The sequence below is a fragment of the Lepidochelys kempii genome, chromosome 11 (genome assembly GCF_965140265.1).
Source record: "Lepidochelys kempii isolate rLepKem1 chromosome 11, rLepKem1.hap2, whole genome shotgun sequence".
Classification (NCBI taxonomy): domain Eukaryota; kingdom Metazoa; phylum Chordata; order Testudines; family Cheloniidae; genus Lepidochelys; species Lepidochelys kempii.
The window spans coordinates 40,320,151-40,337,860 of NC_133266.1; the positions used below are offsets into that span (position 1 = coordinate 40,320,151).

Below are 17,710 nucleotides of genomic sequence, written 5' to 3' on the forward strand. Positions count from 1 at the left end.
TAACTCTCCATTCAGTTTGTTTTATGCTCTTTAAGTAAGTGCAAGGACATGATGAATCCTACTCAGATAATTGCATTGGTTTTGTTTAATGTACTGAATAATGACTTTATTGAACTGACTTTTTCAATTTAAATAAATGACTTCAGTAATATTGCTGTTGCATCTAATATCACCATTAAAAACTGACAGATGTTTGGGTTTCAAGGTCTGAGGGCATAACTTTATTAAAGCCTGTACAAAAGGACAACTTTATAAAAGCCTAAAGAAAGTTTTCCAAACACTTCTCAGTCTTGCTGTCACAGTTAAGATCACTGCAAAGTAAAGAACCAATTACTGTAAGCTACTGACCAAGTAGCATGAGTTGTGGTCCTCTGCTACAGCCCTTGTGTCAAGCCTTCCTCTAGGGGTATTAGGTTCTTTGCGAGGACAAGCCTTGTACTTGTGCCTGCTCCCGTGTTCAATTTCCCACCTCTGTACGTACCACAAGGTCTCCCATTCCAAAAACAATATTCAAGTTTGGAGATGGGGCTAGGACAATGCGTCTCCCTCCACACTGTCAGCAAAACACAGCTGTGATTCCCACCAATTCCTGGTGGGTAATCAAAAACTTTTCACTATCCACAGATAGCCATAAAAGTTATAATCAGTCCCTGTGTCTTATAAATGCAGCCCATTCCCTAAAAAGATCTGGCCAACTATAGCTCATCTGATAATGTTTAATAACACAACCCTCGCTTCTGAAACAAAAAGGTGTGTAATATTTTATATATTGGACTGGCATATGATCTTAACAATGTGGGAAGATCTGACATTCCAGGGTGCAATCCAGATGAGTGAGGGGCTGTGGCACCTCTGCCTTGCAGCCTTGGATGCCTTACAATGCTTTGACTTTGTGGCTCCCAACAAGAGCGCCTCACAAACAGCAAGCAGGTCACTCCTGGAGTGTCTGTGTATAGCCACAGTCCTGGTTTTGCAATTCTGACTCCAGCATCCCGTCAGCAAACACCAGCCAGACTCTGGCTTCCAGCAGCCTTGGTTATTATATTCAGGGTGACCCCAGCTCATCCCCAATCCCGGATTCCACCCCCCAAAAAATGTGTATTCTGTACTGCGCTGTCCAGCCCTCTCCTGACAGTTCAGGTAACAAAGGTCCGTTGTCCCTATAAGGGAGCAATATACAACTTGCCAGCTGTAGTGAGGCAGAGTGGCCTCCCACAGACCCGGAGGGGGAGGAACCCCTCACTGAGCCCTGGTGGGTGGAGCCAAGCCGGACTCACCCCCCTCCCTCCCCCCGAAGTCAGTGGGCAGGAGAGGAAGTAGAAAAGGCGGGTCTGGGAGCTCAGTTGGGCTGCAGCTGCCAGAGGAGGCAGATGCTTCCTGCTTGCTTCCGAGCTGGGAGACTGCTGCAGACCCCTGGGGAGCTGAGGACTGGCCAGAGCCGCTGAAGCCATACACCGACCCGACCACAGAGGAGTTGCCAGGACTACCAAAGGCCTTCTACCCTGATGATCTGGACTACCCTCTACAGACCCAGGTACAATCCAAGGGTGAGTTAGGAAGTGGCCCAGGGGCAGCAGACCCTAGTCTGGCTGCAGCACTGCCTGAATTGAGGTCAGTGTGTTGTGGTCAGGATCCCCTCTGACTCAGTGGCAGATCCCACTGGCTCAGTGGAGTGAGTGGGCCTGTGCGCCCCCGCCATCCCAACCCTGGGGTGGCAGTCTTCCTCTCTCTAGGCTAAAAAGCCAGTGCTTGTCAGCCATCTACTGGAGCTAGGATGCCCGAACCCGGTGCTGCTTGGCTCTGAATACAGGCCCAAGACATAGGTCTTTGTTGCCCACCCTGACTAAGGGCCTGGGCGCCTTAACTGTGTTTGCTGCTCGGCCCTGAACACAGGCCGGAGCTATAGACTCATTGCCCTGCGCTGACTGAGGGCCTGGGTTACTTAACTGCCTTTGTTGCTTGACCCTGACCACAGGTCCGAGCTATAGACTCTTGCCACGCCACTAAATCCCCATGACAGGCAACGCCCAGAGACGTAGTGAGGTGGAGTGGCCTTCCATGGTCCCGGAGGGGGAGGAACCCTGCCGCTGAACCACTACACCACCTTACATGGAATTATCCACACAGCTCACAAAACTGAATTAATGGTGATTAAAGAACAAAAAAGTTTATTTAACTACAAAGAGAGAGATTTTATGTGAGTACAAGAGGCATTAAAGTCAGAAGTGGTTACAGGAAGAATAAAGATAAAATGCTTTTTAGTACTCAACTAAACAAACTAGGCTTGGTTCAAAGTAAAATTCTTACCATATGCTCCCAGCAGCGTTATTGACCAGTTTTCAGGTCAGGATTGCTCCCAAAGTCAAAGAGAAGGATTCTTTTGTCTTCCTAGGTTAAAGAGAGAGTGATAGGCAGCTTATAACTTGGTTTCAACAATACAAAATTTGAGTCTCACACAGTGACTCAAGTTTCTAGAACAAAAGATATTTTGATTAGTCAGCTGTCTTTCACTGTCCATGGCTGTAGATGAGCCATGGTACCATGGAAGGCCCTCTGTTGACTCCTGGCATCAAGGCTTGAATCTTGTTCACCTGAAAAATACTGGCAGTGCTGCTGTTAAGCCCAGGAACACACATTGCAAATGAATTAATATTATGCATCAGCCATAAATTTTCGTGTTTATAGTAGACACATTAACTTTGGTTGGCCTACGTGCAAGGGTAACTCCTGGAGTGGCAGCTGATCACATTCACTTCAGTTAGGTTGGCACACCTGGGGCCTATTGTGGATCCTCTTTTTTTTTTTTTTTTTTTAATGCTACAAACAACAGGAAGAACTCCAAGAAGTAGATGGTCATGACTAAACCCAGGGCTGCTTTTTGGATGGCTACTGTTTTGGCATATTATTTACCCTAAAAATAAACTACCAAGTCAGTGCTGATGGAGGTTTCACGCTGTACCTGCATATCTTTCTGGATCCTGGACTCTCTTCATTGTAGTAATGCCTCATTAATTTGAGCATGGATATATTCCACACTTATCAAGCTCCTCTCATTTCTATTGTTTATCATAATAAAATGGTTTGCTTATGGTACACTCCTGGTGGTTGTGGAAAGACAATGGCAAAACACCTGCACTGGGGCAACAATGGTGCATGTGAAGTGGAGTTATCAGAGAACTGGCGATAGCTGGTGTAGAGTGACCTTTAGCATCTCTAGGATGGTACAGTCCAAGAAAGGAAGCTGGATAATACACCACCACATGCAGTTCAATGAACTGGAAAACTAGAGATGGTTAATGAAAGCACTGCAGTAGTTCACTAGTAGCCATGGTCCAAACCATACAAGCTTTTATAGCTGCAAGCCAAACACCTTGTATTACACCTAGAAGTATATAGAAAGCCAGTGCAGCTTCTGGAGAAGAGATGTTGCGTTTCTTATCACAAGCAACATTCAGCAAGCAGAGCCACACTCAGCAATAATCAAAGCCTCCAAATGGTCTTCACGTGTAGAAGTAGAACTTATTGCAGTAATGTCACACAGGCATTAATGGTTATGTTGAGATCCATTATGTTTAAATAAGCACCAAACTGCTACCATGCTACCTGGGACTCCAGCAGCAATAGGGGATTCATAAACACCCACAGATTGCTAACCAAACATATAAAGCATCTGCATTAACAGGAAAGATGCCATCCCTGTCAAGCTTTTTCCATTTGATTCCCCATGCTTCTCAAAAACACATTCATCACATCTGGGTTAAAGCTTAACTAACTCAGGCCTGGTCCACACTACACAGTTTGGTTGATGTAAGCTGCCTTATATTGACCTAATCATATCTGTGTCTACACTGCCAGGTCCATTCAACTGACATAACTTGCCTGCCATGTTGGCTTAATTACTCCACCCCCGTCAGAGGCGTAGCACTTAAATCAATGTTGTAAGGTTGATGCGGAGGCAGGGTAGACACAGCATTACTTACGTCAACTTTACTGGCCTCCAGGAGGTGTCCCACAATGCTCTGTTGTGACCGCTCTGGTGAACGATTTCAACTCCACTGCACAGCAGCCAGGTACACAGGAAACAGCTTCTCCCTTGTTAAAGGACTGGGAACTTTTGAATTCCCATTTCCTGTTTGATCAGTGAGGAGAGCTCACCAGCCCAGCTGATCAGGGTGACTCAGTGTCCCAATCGCGCTCTAACCTGTAGTACACAGGAGGTGGTGGATCTTATTGTCTGTGGGGAGAAGAGTCAGTGCAGGGCACAGCTCCAGTCCAGCTGTAGAAATGTACACATCTACAAAAGGGTCACGTGGGACATGGGGGACAAGGGCAACACCAGGGACACGCAGGAGTGCCACGTGAAAATCAAAGCCCTTCAGCAGGCATACCAGAAGACAAGGGAGGTGAACAGTCGTTCTGGTTATATACCGCAGACATGCCACTTCTACAGTGAGCTACATGTGATCCTCAGCGATGAACCCATTATGAGCCCCAAGAGCAGCGTGGCTACCTCTGAGGAGTCGGAGTCCTGGGCCACTGCAGGCAACACTGAGGAGGTGAATGGGAAACAGGTGAGGGGGGGATCCATTCTCCCAGAGAGCCAGGAGCTCTTTAAAACCCCAGAGCAGTCCAGCTACTTGCAGAACAGCATCGTGGCCAAGCGTGATGTCAGGGAAGGGACCTTTGGTGAGTATGCAATTCCAATTCATATTTTCCAATTCACATTCTTATAGTCTGTTTAATTTTTTTAAAACATAGGTGAGGTAGACTGGCTATCTGCTTTCCAGTGGCCAAACCAGCTAGGCGGAGGACTGTTGATGTCCAAAGGGGTGGCTTGGGAATCCTCCACAGAAATCTCCAAGAAAGTTTCCTGGAGGTACTCTGCAATCCATTGCAGAAGGTTTCTGGGGAGGGCTGCCTAATTTCTTCCACCATGGTAGGGCTCTTTCCCACGTCACTCCAGTATTAACTCTGCTGGCATCACTGCAGTACACAGCATAGCAGCATAAGGACCCTGTCTGTACCTGGATGCTTGCCGCATCTGTTCTCCTGCCGTCTCTGTTACCCTCAGGAGAGTGTTATCAGCTAGGCTCACCTAGGGAGAGGATGGAAGTTTTCATTTCAATTGTTCAGACTGCAAACAGTAGTACATGTGATCGCGTCCCCATTGTGCTTTTCCACTTTTCCCAGACATGCCAGTAGTTTGAGTGGCAGAGGTTGGCATTGAGCTTAGCACCTGCAAGCCTCAGGCCATTGCTAGCAGCAGTGGCGCTGCGGGGGTTTGAGGGAAGGGAAATTTTCTTGTGCACTCTCGCCATCGCGAGCCCACCCCCAGTGCTGCCTCTGCTAAGGCTTGTGGTTTGGGAGGGTCAGCAGTGGTCTCCGTTCTCCACACAACATTCATGTTACAAAGGACAAGTGGCATTGGCTCCCTGCCCACTTGTGCTCCCACCATGGGTTGCCTACCCAATGCTGTAGGTGGTCCGGCGCCCATGTCCCTGGGCTATACTCACCATGACTGGGACAGCAAGCTGGTTCAATGAATACCTTGTGTAAATGAAAATGTTCTGCCTTGTACTTCAGTAGAATAAGGGGAGTGATTTTTATATAACAGCTGTGCACTAGACCCTGGGTCTGCACTGACAATGATTGCTTTGTGCTTTCCATGTCTTACAGCTGAAAGTGTGGTCTTCAGCTCTTCCTCCACACTGGTGGAGGGGTTGTCCCAGATTAGAAGAAGGCAAAAGAGAACATTTGACGACATGTTCAATGAGATTGTGAACGCCTTTGGGACAGCAGACACTGAGCAGAGAGCGAAGAGGATTTCTCTCTCTGAAAAACTGGACATGGACATGGCGAGCAGGAGACCAGTCCAGGAGAGTGAGCATGGCGTGCAGCAGAAAATGCTGTGGATTCTGCAAGGATTCTGTTGAGGTTTCTAGTAGACCTTCAGGAGAAACACCTGAGGGTAGACTCTCCTTGCAGCCCCTGCAGAATGGCATTCCTGCAGCTCTGTATTCCCCCTCCCCCTCTCGCAAATCCTCCAAGAGGTGAGGAGGGAAAATGCTATATCCCTTCTACTCAACATTGGGGGAGGGTCCTAAGAGTAAAAGCCGCACATATGATGATGTTTGACAGGCAAGGCCACTGTGCTTTTAAAGACAATATTGATGTGTTTTTCCCCTCCCACTTTTATTCCACTGTCTGTCCAAGATTAAATTATCTTTCTGATCTTTCAGTTTCAATATGTTTGTGCAATAAAAGTGCAGGTCCTGAGAATGAAATAATCTTTATTACTTCACACAATAGAGGGAGGGGAGAAAGGGAAGGTACAGGGAAACTGAGGCAACAGAAGGGATTTGCTGGAGACAGAAACCCAGTAGGCACCGCAAGGTTCACAGTATGGGAAGACACAACTCAAGAAGCAGTGCACAGTACTTGGTCATTACTAAATCGGGTTTTTAAAGCCTCTCTGAGTTGCAGTGCTCCATGCTGAGCACTCTTATTCCGCTGGTATCTGGCTACTCAAAATTAGACAGCCTATCCGCCGCCACACCCCACCGCTGTGGAAACTTCTCACCTGTGGCCTCACAGATATTATGGAGCAGGCAGCTATAACCATGGGGATATTGCTTTCACTGAGGTCTAACCTAGTAAGTAAACGGCGCCAGCAACCCTTTAACAGGATCTTTCCTGGTCAAAGGCACATTCAATTCTGCACTTGCTCAGCCTATTGTTGCTGTTCCGGCTGCTGGTATATGGCTTCATGAGTCATGGGAACAAGAGATAGGCTGGGTCTCCCAGGATCACTGTTGGGATTTCAACGTGACCAGTGGTTATTTTGCATTCCAGAAAGAAAGTCCCCGCTTGCAGCTTTTTAAACAGACCTGTGGTCTTAAAGATGCAGGCATCATGCACCTTCCCTGTCCATCCCACGTTGATGTCAATAAAACGCCCCATATGATCCACCAGCACTTGCAGCACCGATGAAAAGTATCCCTTGCTGTTTACGTACTCTTTGGCATGGTGGTCTGGTGCCAAGATAGGCATATGCATGCCATATGTTGTCCCACCGCAGTTAGGGAACCCCATTGCAGCAAAACCATCCAGTATGTCCTGCACGTTGCCAAGAGTCACTACCCTTAACAAAAGGCAATTAATGGCTCTGCATACTTGGATCATAGCCCCCACAGTGGATTTACCAACTCCAAATTGATTCCTCACTGACTGGTAGCAGTCTGGCATTGCAAACTTCCACACAGCAATCGCCACTCGCTTCTCCATTGTCGGAGCAGATCTCATTTTAGTGTCACTGTGCTGCAGGGCTGGGGAGAGCTCCGCGCACGGTTCCTGGAAAGTGGCCTTGTGCATATGAAAGTTCTGCAACCACTGATCAAAATTGCATAGCTGCATAATGATGCAATTCCACCAGTCAGTGCTTGTTTCTTGGGACCAAAATGGTGCTCAACCATGTTTGGCTGCTATGGGATTGCCAGCAGCAACCAGGAATTGTTTTGTTCTGTGGCTTCCAGCAGGGCTGCTTGAAGGACATTGCCATATTCTGCGTGGCTGCTCCTCTCCCAGCTCTGGGAATACTGCAGGATAAAGCATGTGGTATTTGTAATGCTCAGAACTAGAGTGCACAGCTGAGCGGGGTCCACGCTTCTCGGGATATGGTGTACGCGTGGCTATGCCAGGCTGTTGAAAAAAGGCATGAAATATTATGGGTTGCAGTTGTGAGAATGTTTTAGTACCAAGAGGCATTCCCAAGCCCTTCCCCAAACCCTTGTGGCAAGCTGTGCCATGCAAGAGCTATCCACAGTGCGCTGCTCTCTGCAGTGCCTAATTTGTAATGAAAGAGGTGCTGAGGCTCAAGCAGATTTTTTACATTCATAACTGATGCAAAAGCCCCTTCATTTTCAGTTTAAACCCATTTTTACCAAAACATTCACAGGTTTTACAAAAAGTGTTGTTCAGCTTTTTTCTGATTTTCACCCAACTTTTGTATCATTCAAATATATAAAAATAACTTCTGTTATTAGGAAAATACAATACATTGCATGAGATATATGTATTATGATAATACATTAGTCTACACTACAAAATTAGGTCGATATTATTGAAGTTGATTTTTAGAAATCGATTTTATACAGTTGATTGCGTATGTCCCCACTTAGTGCATTAAGTCAGTGGAGTGCATCCTCACTACCGTGGCTAGCATCAACTTATGGAGCACTGCACTGTGGGTAGCTATCCCACAGTTCCTGCAGTCTTGTTGCCCATTGGAATTCTGGGTTAAGCTCCCAATGCCTGATGGGGGAAAAAACATTGTCGCGGGTGGTTTTGGGTACATGTTGTCAGTCACCCCTCCCTCCGTGAAAGTAACGGCAGACAATCGTTTCATGCCTTTTTTTCCGTGCAGACGCCATACTGTTTTCAGCAGATGGTGCAGTCGGACTGCTAACCGTCATCATCCACTGCTTCTGCTGCAGCTCTACTCTGCTGCTTTTGTCTCACTAGCAAATGTCTCCATGTTGTCTGTCATGGGCTTCCGGGTACATGTGTTCTTCCTCGGGAAATGTGTGAGGTGCTAACCGTTGTCATCCACCGCTTCCACTGCAACTCTGCTCTCCTGCTCTCATGAATCCACCTTGCAGGTTCTCTCGTCGTTCTCTATAAATATCTATTCTCGTGGCATCCATCGTCAGCCACTGCTTCTGCTGCAACTCTGCTCTCCTGCAGACTCCATACCACGGCAAGCATGGAGCCCGCTCAGATCACCGCGGCAGTTATGAGCATTGTAAACACCTCTCTCATTATCCTGCAGTATGTGCAGAACCAGAACCTGCAAAAACAAGCAAGGAGGCGACGGCTGCGTGGTGATGAGGACATGAACACAGACTTCTCTCAAAGTATGGGCCCTTGCAATTTGGACATCCTGGTGGCAATGGGGCAGGCTCATGTAATGGAACACCAATTCTGGGCCCGGGAAACAAGCACAGACTGGTGGGACCACATACTGTTGCAGGTCAGTGATGATTCCCGGTGGCTGAGAAACTTTCGCATGCGTAAGGGCACTTTCATGGAACTTTGTGACTTGCTTTCCCTTGCCCTGAAGCACAAGAATACCAAGATGAGATCAGTCCACACAGTTCACAAGTGAGTGGCGATAGTCTTCTGGAAGCTTGCAACACCAGACTGCTACCGGTCAGTCGGGAATCAATTTGGAGTGGGCAAATCTACAGTGGGGGCTGCTGTGATCCAAGTAGCCAATGCAATCACTGAGCTGCTGATATCAAGGGTAATGACTCTGGGAAATGTGCAGGTCATACTAGATGGCTTTGCTGCAATGGGGTTCCCTAACTGGTGGGGCGATAGACGGAATGCATATCCCTATCTTGGGACGGGACCACCTTGGCAGCCGGTACATAAACCGCAAGGGGTACTTTTCAATGGTGCTGCAAGCACTGGTGGATCACAAGGGATGTTTCACCGACATCAACATGGGATGGCCGGGAAAGGTACATGATGCTCACATCTTCAAGAGCTATGGTCTGTTTGAACAGCTGCAGGAAGGAACTTACTTCCCAGACCAGAAAATAATGTTGGGGATGTTGAAATGCCTATAGTTATCCTTGGAGACCCAGCCTACACCATAATGCCATGGCTCATGAAGCCATACACAGGCATCCTGGACAGTAGTAAGGATCTGTTCAACTATAGGCTGAGCAAGTGCAGAATGGTGATAGAATGTACATTTGGACGTTTAAAAGCTCGCTGGTGCAGTTTACTGACTCGGTTAGACCTCAGCGAAACCAATATTCCCATTGTTATTGCTGCTTGCTGTATGCTCCACAATATCTGTGAGAGTAAGGGGGAGACGTTTATTGTGGGGTGGGAGGTTGAGGCAAATCGCCTGGCCGCTGATTACGCGCAGCCAGACACCAGGGCGATTAGAAGAGCACAGCAGGGCGTGCTGCGGATCAGAAAAGCTTTGAAAACCAGTTTCATGACTGGCCAGGCTACGGTGTGACAGTTCTGTTTGTTTCTCCGTGATGAAAACACGCCCCCTTGGTTCACTCTACTTCCCTGTAAGCCAACTGCCCTCCCCACTTTGATCACCACTTGCAGAAGCAATAAAGTCATTGTTGTTTCAAAATCGTGCATTTTTTATTAATTCATCACACAAATAGGGGGATAACTGCCAAGGTAGGCCAGGAGGGGTGGGGGAGGAGGGAAGCACTGGGTGGGGTGGTGGATGAGGGGAAGAGGGAAGGACAAGGCCACACTGCATTTCAAAACTTATTGAATGCGAGCCTTCTGTTGCTTGGGCAGTCCTCTGGGGTGGAGTGGTTGGGTGCCCAGAGGGGCCCCCCACCCCGCATTCTTGGGTGTCTGGGTGAGGAGGCTATGGAACTTGAGGAGGAGGGCGGGTGGTTACACGGGCTGCAGCGGCAGTCTGTGCTCCTGCTGTCTTTCTTGCAGCTCCACCAGATGCTGGAGCATGTCAGTTTGATCCCCCAGTAGCCTCAGCATTGCATCCTGCCTCCTCTCATCACGCTGCCACCACCTCTCCTCTTGCTCCCACAACCTCTCATCTTGCTCGTCCCTCCTGTCCTCGCGTTCATTTTCTGCTTTCCTGGACTCTGCCATTGTTTGTCTCCACGCGTTCTGTTGAGCTCTTTCAGTGCGGGAGGACTGCATGAGCTCAGAGAACATTTTATCGCGAGTGCGTTTTTTTTTTTGCCTTCTTATCTGTGCTAGCCTCTGGGACGGAGATGATAGGGGGAGTGTTGAAACATTTGCAGCTGCATGAGGGGAAAAAAAGGGAGAGTAGTATTTAAAAAGACACATTTTAGAGAACAATGGGTAGACTCACGGTGAACCAAGCGGTTAACATTACATAGCACATGTGCTTTTGGTACAAGGTTGCATTTTGCCTCTTATATTGAAGGCCTGCCGGTTTGGTGTGAGAAATCACACACGCAGGGCCAGGCAACAGAATTTGGTTTGCAGGCAGCCATGATAATCCACAGTCTTTCAGCTTCTTCAATCTTCATAACATGTGGGAATGGTTTCAGACAGCAGCGCACTCATTTCCGATAACAAGCAAAGCCTGTTGGGTTGGCCATTTAAAAGGAGGGGCTGCGGTTTTCGGGTTAACGTGCAGTACAAACCCAACTGCCCCGCCCCCCGAATTCTCTGGGATAATTGCTTCACCCCTCCTCTCACCGCGTGACTAGTATCAGGGAAGATCCCTGCCAGCCAAACGCGAACAGCTGAGCGTGAACGGGGCCCCCGCCACCGCGTGGCTAAAAGCGGGGATGATTTCTTTTCAGCCACAGGGAAACAGCCGAGCAGGAACGGCCACCTCTGAATCTCCCCAGAAGATTTCTGCTCCATCCCCAGACACGTTAACAGACTTTTCCAGTAGCTGTACTGGCCGCAAATGCATCCCAAGTCTTCAGGGCAAATTAATCATTAAATCACACTTGCTTTTAAACCATGTATTATATTTACAAAGGTACACTCTCCAGAGGTGCCTTCTCCGGTTTCATGGTCTGGGAGCCCGCCTTGGAAGGGTATTGGCTCCAGGGTGATAAACAGTTCCTGGCTGTCGGGGAGAACGGTTTTCCGCTTGCCTGTTGTGTGGTATCCTCATCATCATCTTCCTTGTCCCCAAAATCCTCATCCCTGTTGCGTGAGACTCCACCCTTGCATGAGTCCATGGACAGGGGTGGGGTAGTAGTAGGGGCGCTCTCTAGAATTGCATGCAGCTCATCACAGAAGCGGCATGTCTGGGGCTCTGACCCAGAGCAGCCGTTTGCCTCTTTGGTTTTTTGGTAGGCTTGCCTGAACTCCTTAATTTTCATGTGGCACTGCTCTGGGTCCCTGTTATAGCTTCTGTCCATCATGCCCTTGGAGATTTTTTTCAAATATTTTGGCATTTCATCTTTTGGAACGGAGTTCTGATAGCACGGATTCGTCTCCCCATACAGCGATCAGATCCAGTACCTCCCGTTCGGTCCATGCTGGAGCTCTTTTGCGATTCTGGGGCTGCATGGTCACCTCTGCTGATGAGCTCGCCACACTGGCCAAACAGGAAATGAAATTCAAAAGTTCCTGGTTCTTTTCCTGTGTACCTGGCTAGTGCATCTGAGTTGAGAGCACTGTCCAGAGCGGTCACAATGGAACACTCTGGGATAGCTCCCAGAGGCCAATACCGTTGAATTGCGTCCACACTACGCCAAATTCAACCTGGCAATATCGATTTCAATGCTAATCCCCTCGTCAGGGAGGAGAACAGAAATCGATTTTAAGAGCCCTGTAACTCAACAAAAATGGCTTCGTCATGTGGATGGGTGCAGGGTTAAATCAATTCAACGCTGCTAAATTCGACCTAAACTCGTAGTGTAGACCAAGGCTAAGTGTATGTGCCTGTTGAAGTAAAGCTATGTATTAGTCTAGAACATGCACGCAATAAACAAACAGGCACGCACTCTAGATCTGAAGTGCATGCGCATCTGTACATATTGATGAATCTCACACCCACCACGTACACATTTCAAGCATACATGCCAAACCCACGAAAAAAACGCAGAAATTGGGCTTTTTTTTTTTTTGGCTTAATTGGCTTGGGAGTTGCTTGTTGGTTAGTTTTTGGCTTGTAGCTTGTTGCTTGTTGTAGCTCAGGGGTCTCAAATTCAAATGACCACGAAGGCCACATGAGAACTAGTACATTGGCCCGAGGGCCGCACCACTGACCACCACCCCCCACCCGCTGCCCCTGCCCCACCCACACTCCACCCCTTCCATGAGGCCCCGCCCCTGCCCCGCCTCTTCCCACCACTTCCCTGCCCCCATTCTAACCCCTTCCCCGAAGCTCCCATTCCCTGTTCCCAGTCAATGGGAGCTTCGGGGCAGGTACCTGGAGGCGCGGCCAGGGCAACACACAGACCCCTGTGCCCCCCGCCCTTCCTCCAGGTCCTGGCCACTTTCCGGAGCAGTGTGGGAGCAGAGTAGGCAGGGAGGGAGCCTGCCCTGTCCCCGGTGCATGCTGGGCCGGAGCCTCTTTAGGTAAACGCTGGGGGAGCGGGAGGGCCGCGGGGACCTTGTAGGCTGCAGAAAATAGCCCCACGGGCCGCGTGTTTGAGACCCTGGTTGTGGCTTGTTGCTTCTTTTTTTTGATTGGGTTCCAGCAAACAGGGGCAAGGGGGGGATAGAGTCGGGGGGCACAGCAGGTGCACCACAGTCTCAGACTGCACACCAGGGGGATCTAGTCACATAGAGTGTTGGGGTTCTTAGGGATTGGCTTGTTTTGACCTTGTTTTGAAATGAGATTAGCTTGATTTTTCGCTTATTGTGAAAGTCAGGGTGCTTATTTACCACATGAAAGTTGGCAACTGTGATTTCAAGCTGTTAGCAGATAATGGTTTAAAGATTTGACACACTAAAGTGGGAAGAAAAGGAAAATCTATATCAGAATACGTTTCAGAACACACCGAAGTATTCGAAAGTTTAAAAAAAACAAAAACCAGGAGAAAAGGATGAAGTTGAATGTATGTGCTGCAAACGGTATTGCCCAATTATTAAATGTAAATATTTATAGGCTAATAGGTCTAAGACTAAAACAGTACACTGTTTATTTAAATGAGAAGTTTTATTTGGGGATTAGAGATATATTGTTTTCTTAAACTTAGAGGTTTGAGTTCTGTAGCGAGCCACATTGATGAATGGAACTCATAGCATTAATCTACTGAATACTTTTTCCCCCTGTCTTTCCGTCCACCAAAATAAACCCCAGTATTTACCTAGAAAAATTATTAATAGTTTTTTGCACTGATTTTCACCTGTTTTTGTTGTTGCGGTAATAAATAGTGATGAATTCCTGGGAAAAATTAAATAAAATAAAAACTGAAAATGAAGGGCCTTACTGATGCAGCAAGCCTGGAGGTGCTGGAGCTCAGCCCTCATCAGCCCAGGCAAAAATTAAGCACTGGCTCTCTGCATCGATGCAACTGATGACACACTCCATCGACACAAGAATTGTGGTGTGGACACACAACTGAATTAATTACGGCGGCCACTGGATGTCCACTTAACTGAAGTTGACTTCAGTTTGTAGCAGGGCTTTGGAGCTGTGCTCTGGCTCTGCTCCAGCTCCAGGCAAAAACCTACTGCTCCGGAGCTGCTCTGTGCTCCAGCTCTGGGCTCCACTCCAAAGCCCTGGTTTGTAGTGTAGATGTGCCCTTACCCTGATTCAAGCCCCATCATCTATTAGGCATTGGGAAAACAAAGAGACTGCATTACTTCCCCATTTTGTGCGGGGGGGGGAAAGGTAGAGCTGTATGTCACCTGTATATTGATGGCATTGCAGCACAAAACGGGCTCCCCCAGTTGCCTCATATATGTTTGAACAGGATAAGGTCACAGCACATACCTCTCCAGGCAAGAGCCCTTTGAGTAGATGAACAGTTGCCAACAAGATGATAAGAAAGAACCAAAACACTTTGATGTATCCCACCTGGCGTCCACAGATGACTCAATGCCACCTTGTCAGTGGTAGCAAAGATTACTAATTGATCTAAAAAAAAATCAGCCCAGACGCCTGTACTTTGATTGCCTTTTAGAAAGGGGTGATCCACTAGTTAGACTCATGCAGCATCAGATTCGTGGCCATAAAATGTGCTCTGAAAACATGGACCAGAAAATGAAAACCAGCATAAGTCTCACCCTGCAGCCCCCAAGAATAAAAATGATTTGTGTCTACTATTAGTGAAAATGTATAAGACCAGCTTAACTCTTGTATAAATTATAACCCTAGTGTGAGTAGGTGGCTTCTCCCAGACTGCTCAAAACATAGGCCATACAAGTTTCAATGACTCAAAATTTATCTCCATCCTAGGGTTTGGCTTTATTCACCTAACGAATTTGAAAAAAATATATAATGCAGTCCAAGCTTTCTCCTTATGTGTGGTTGCTTCTAGGGTTCCTCAAAAAGGACTGCTCAGCCCACACACTAGATCTTGGTCTCCCCTTTCCTTTATATCCAGGTGGAATAAAGAGCCAGCTGCAACAGAGTGTCAGTAAAAACCCATTTTATATCAGCAGGATCATCTCCTCTTAACAGCAGGATTTTCAGATAATGCTGTTACACAGTGATGAGACCAAATATGTTGTCTCTGGCTCTGTGCGCACTTTCCGTCATGTAATGCAGTTTGCATGCTGGGGAAACTGGCTTGTTCTTTCAGTTTTTTTAAATGTTGTAAATTCTTCATTCACTGAATGGCTGAAACTAGTGTTTCGTACCTTATCCTCCTGTTCCCATCTATTTCCACCTTGTTTTGTACTTATGCACTTCCCCTAGCACTTAGTGGAAAGTCTTCCCTTTGCACAGGCATACTACATTATTTATAAATTACAATTTTCCTTGCAATTTGCCATATATCAAAATTGGCCTTAGATTATGGTTACATAGTTTGAGAATAGAGCCTGTGGTCTTCATGCGCTCGGGAACAATTGCTAATAAATGGCCTGATCCTGCTCCCATTTACTTCAATGGGAGTTTTTCTGCAATCTGTATTCGCGTAAAACATCCTTTGTGCCAAATTCACTTCTGACACAAATGGGCACAACTCCTTTGAACTCAGCAGAGTTGAATGCACTTATGCCAAGAGTGAATTTGTCCCATTAACTTCAATGGCAGTTTTTCCTGAGCAAGAACAGCAGAGTCAGACTTCTGTCTGATTTCTACAGTCCTGGTCTCACACAGCACATCTGTACTGTTGTTAAACCAACTAGTGGTAAGTATCAGTGGTAAAACAGATTTTCTAGTTTAGTTTTCAAAGCATTTTTCTTCTAGCTGTCTAAATGATTAATGTGAATAGGAAAATACTGTTGACCCATTTAAATCATGTCAGACAACATCCATTGCTCATCTGCATAATGAAATACACACCGAACATTACATCTTAAGTATAGGACCCAGTGAACTACAAAATAATATTTTACTCATTTAGATTATGAAGTATAATATAGGACATTAGTACTAATCACAGTATTAAATATTAAGCCATGCAAATTGTAATTGTCAGTGAGAAAGAACTATAAATTGAAAAGGCTATTAGCATTTCAGCTATAACAGTTAATTTGTGTAGTCTTTTTTTTTTTTTTGCAAGTGTGCAGTTTAAAAAAGTCTATATGTCAAAACACAATTTTGTAATAAAGCACTAAAATCAGAGTATTTGTTTTGTATCGTTTTATTATTTACTTTCAAACATTAAAGAAGGAAGTTAGAAATATTAATGTGCAGGACTAAAATATATTGAAGTGCTTTATAGCACAATGATACTAAATTGTTTTTTTATTTGAGTAAAATCAAATTTAAATGGCAAATTATTAGTAATTGAGTTGGAAAGTCATTTTGAGCACTAGTTAGGAAACAAAGGTGAGTTGAGGCTTTTGAAAAAATATTAATTTAATTAGATAGAGACGTCATTTCCAGCATTTTAAAATGAATATAAATTTTAAAATATTTAATTTAGGCTGTCAAAAGGTTTCTGTGGTTATCCACCTTTTCAACAGTTTTGTGAGATGTGCAAATAGGTCTATGAGTCACTTATAATTATTTGTTTTTTGTTTGTTATATTAGTAATTCTGTGTTCAGTTTGAATCTAATACAGTTCACACTGCATGCTTTGGTTTATGTATATTTTAGTGTGTCTGATTGACAGTGATTGAGCATTTCTTATTGAGTGCTTGGGTTTTTTTTGTCATAAATGATGTATGTTGGTTGTGCTGAAAATGTAAACAACTTCTTCCTGTATCACTGTTTGATAAACAGGCACTTTTATGCTAAGGAGATCTTTGTATATTTTAAGCAAGAAGGTAGGGTGTTCTATTTAAAAACAACAACAACAAACAAAATATTTATTACACTCTTCTAAACAGGATCTGTAATCCTATAATTCAGATTCGCTCAGTGAATCAAATGTCACATTTATGAATAAACGCTGTAGTTACGCAGTGATATAATAGTGCATTTTAATGAATAGTTGGTAGAAAAATAAATACTGTGATAAAGCTACCAAGTTTTAGCTACAGTGAGCTCTTGATTGGGACATCTTTGTTACACAGTGTATCTTCCTATAACAAAATAAGAGCTTGCCTCCCAACCCTCACCAACATAACTTTGTAATCCTGCAAAATATTACATTTGCTCATATATTTGGAAGAATAGGTTATAGAGTGTAATGGCCCAACCTTGCAATATTTACTCAGGCAGAACTCTCATTGACTTTAGTGGAAGCTTTGCCTGAGTAAGGAGTGCAGAATCAGACTCCTAGTTTATAAGCTGGTGACATTAATAATAGTTTTGGTAGTGAAATGACAAATATCCTAAAGTCTGTTCTCCATCATAGATGTGCTGAGGGATGGATGTATGTAACTTACATTTGTAAAGTCTCTCAATGGGGGACTAACCCCTATAATATATAAATTGTGTTTTTAGATGCTTGCAGCCGCTGCTTATAAAACAAGATAATACAGATAATTAACAAAACTTGACATAGAGCTGGAAACACCTGTGGTTATATGTCATTATTTCCAAACAAGAGTAAAATTATAAGTATTTTATTGAAAGATTTCTATCTGAAGAAATTGCTAACATAATTTATACTTATCTTCATTGTTGAGATAACACTGGCTTGTG

The 17,710-nt window shown here is 45.6% G+C and overlaps 1 protein-coding gene across 6 annotated transcripts in view; it reads left to right on the forward strand.

Annotated features, from left to right (window-relative positions):
- The window catches only part of METAP1D (methionyl aminopeptidase type 1D, mitochondrial), a 74,653-nt gene that overhangs the window by 16,969 nt on the left and 39,974 nt on the right, over window positions 1-17,710 (forward strand). For 2 of the 6 annotated variants that reach the window (XM_073305837.1, XM_073305841.1), the window contains exons 1-3: window positions 1,372-1,534; window positions 4,434-4,686; window positions 5,677-6,050. The exons of 3 other annotated variants lie outside the window; for them this stretch is intronic. In XM_073305837.1, coding sequence (XP_073161938.1) covers window positions 5,996-6,050 — 55 coding nt within the window. In that variant the 5' untranslated portion in view covers window positions 1,372-1,534; window positions 4,434-4,686; window positions 5,677-5,995. Of the gene's footprint in view, window positions 1-1,371; window positions 1,535-4,433; window positions 4,687-5,676; window positions 6,051-17,710 lie in introns of those variants that run through there. One more of the 6 variants, XM_073305838.1, reaches the window with a different exon arrangement.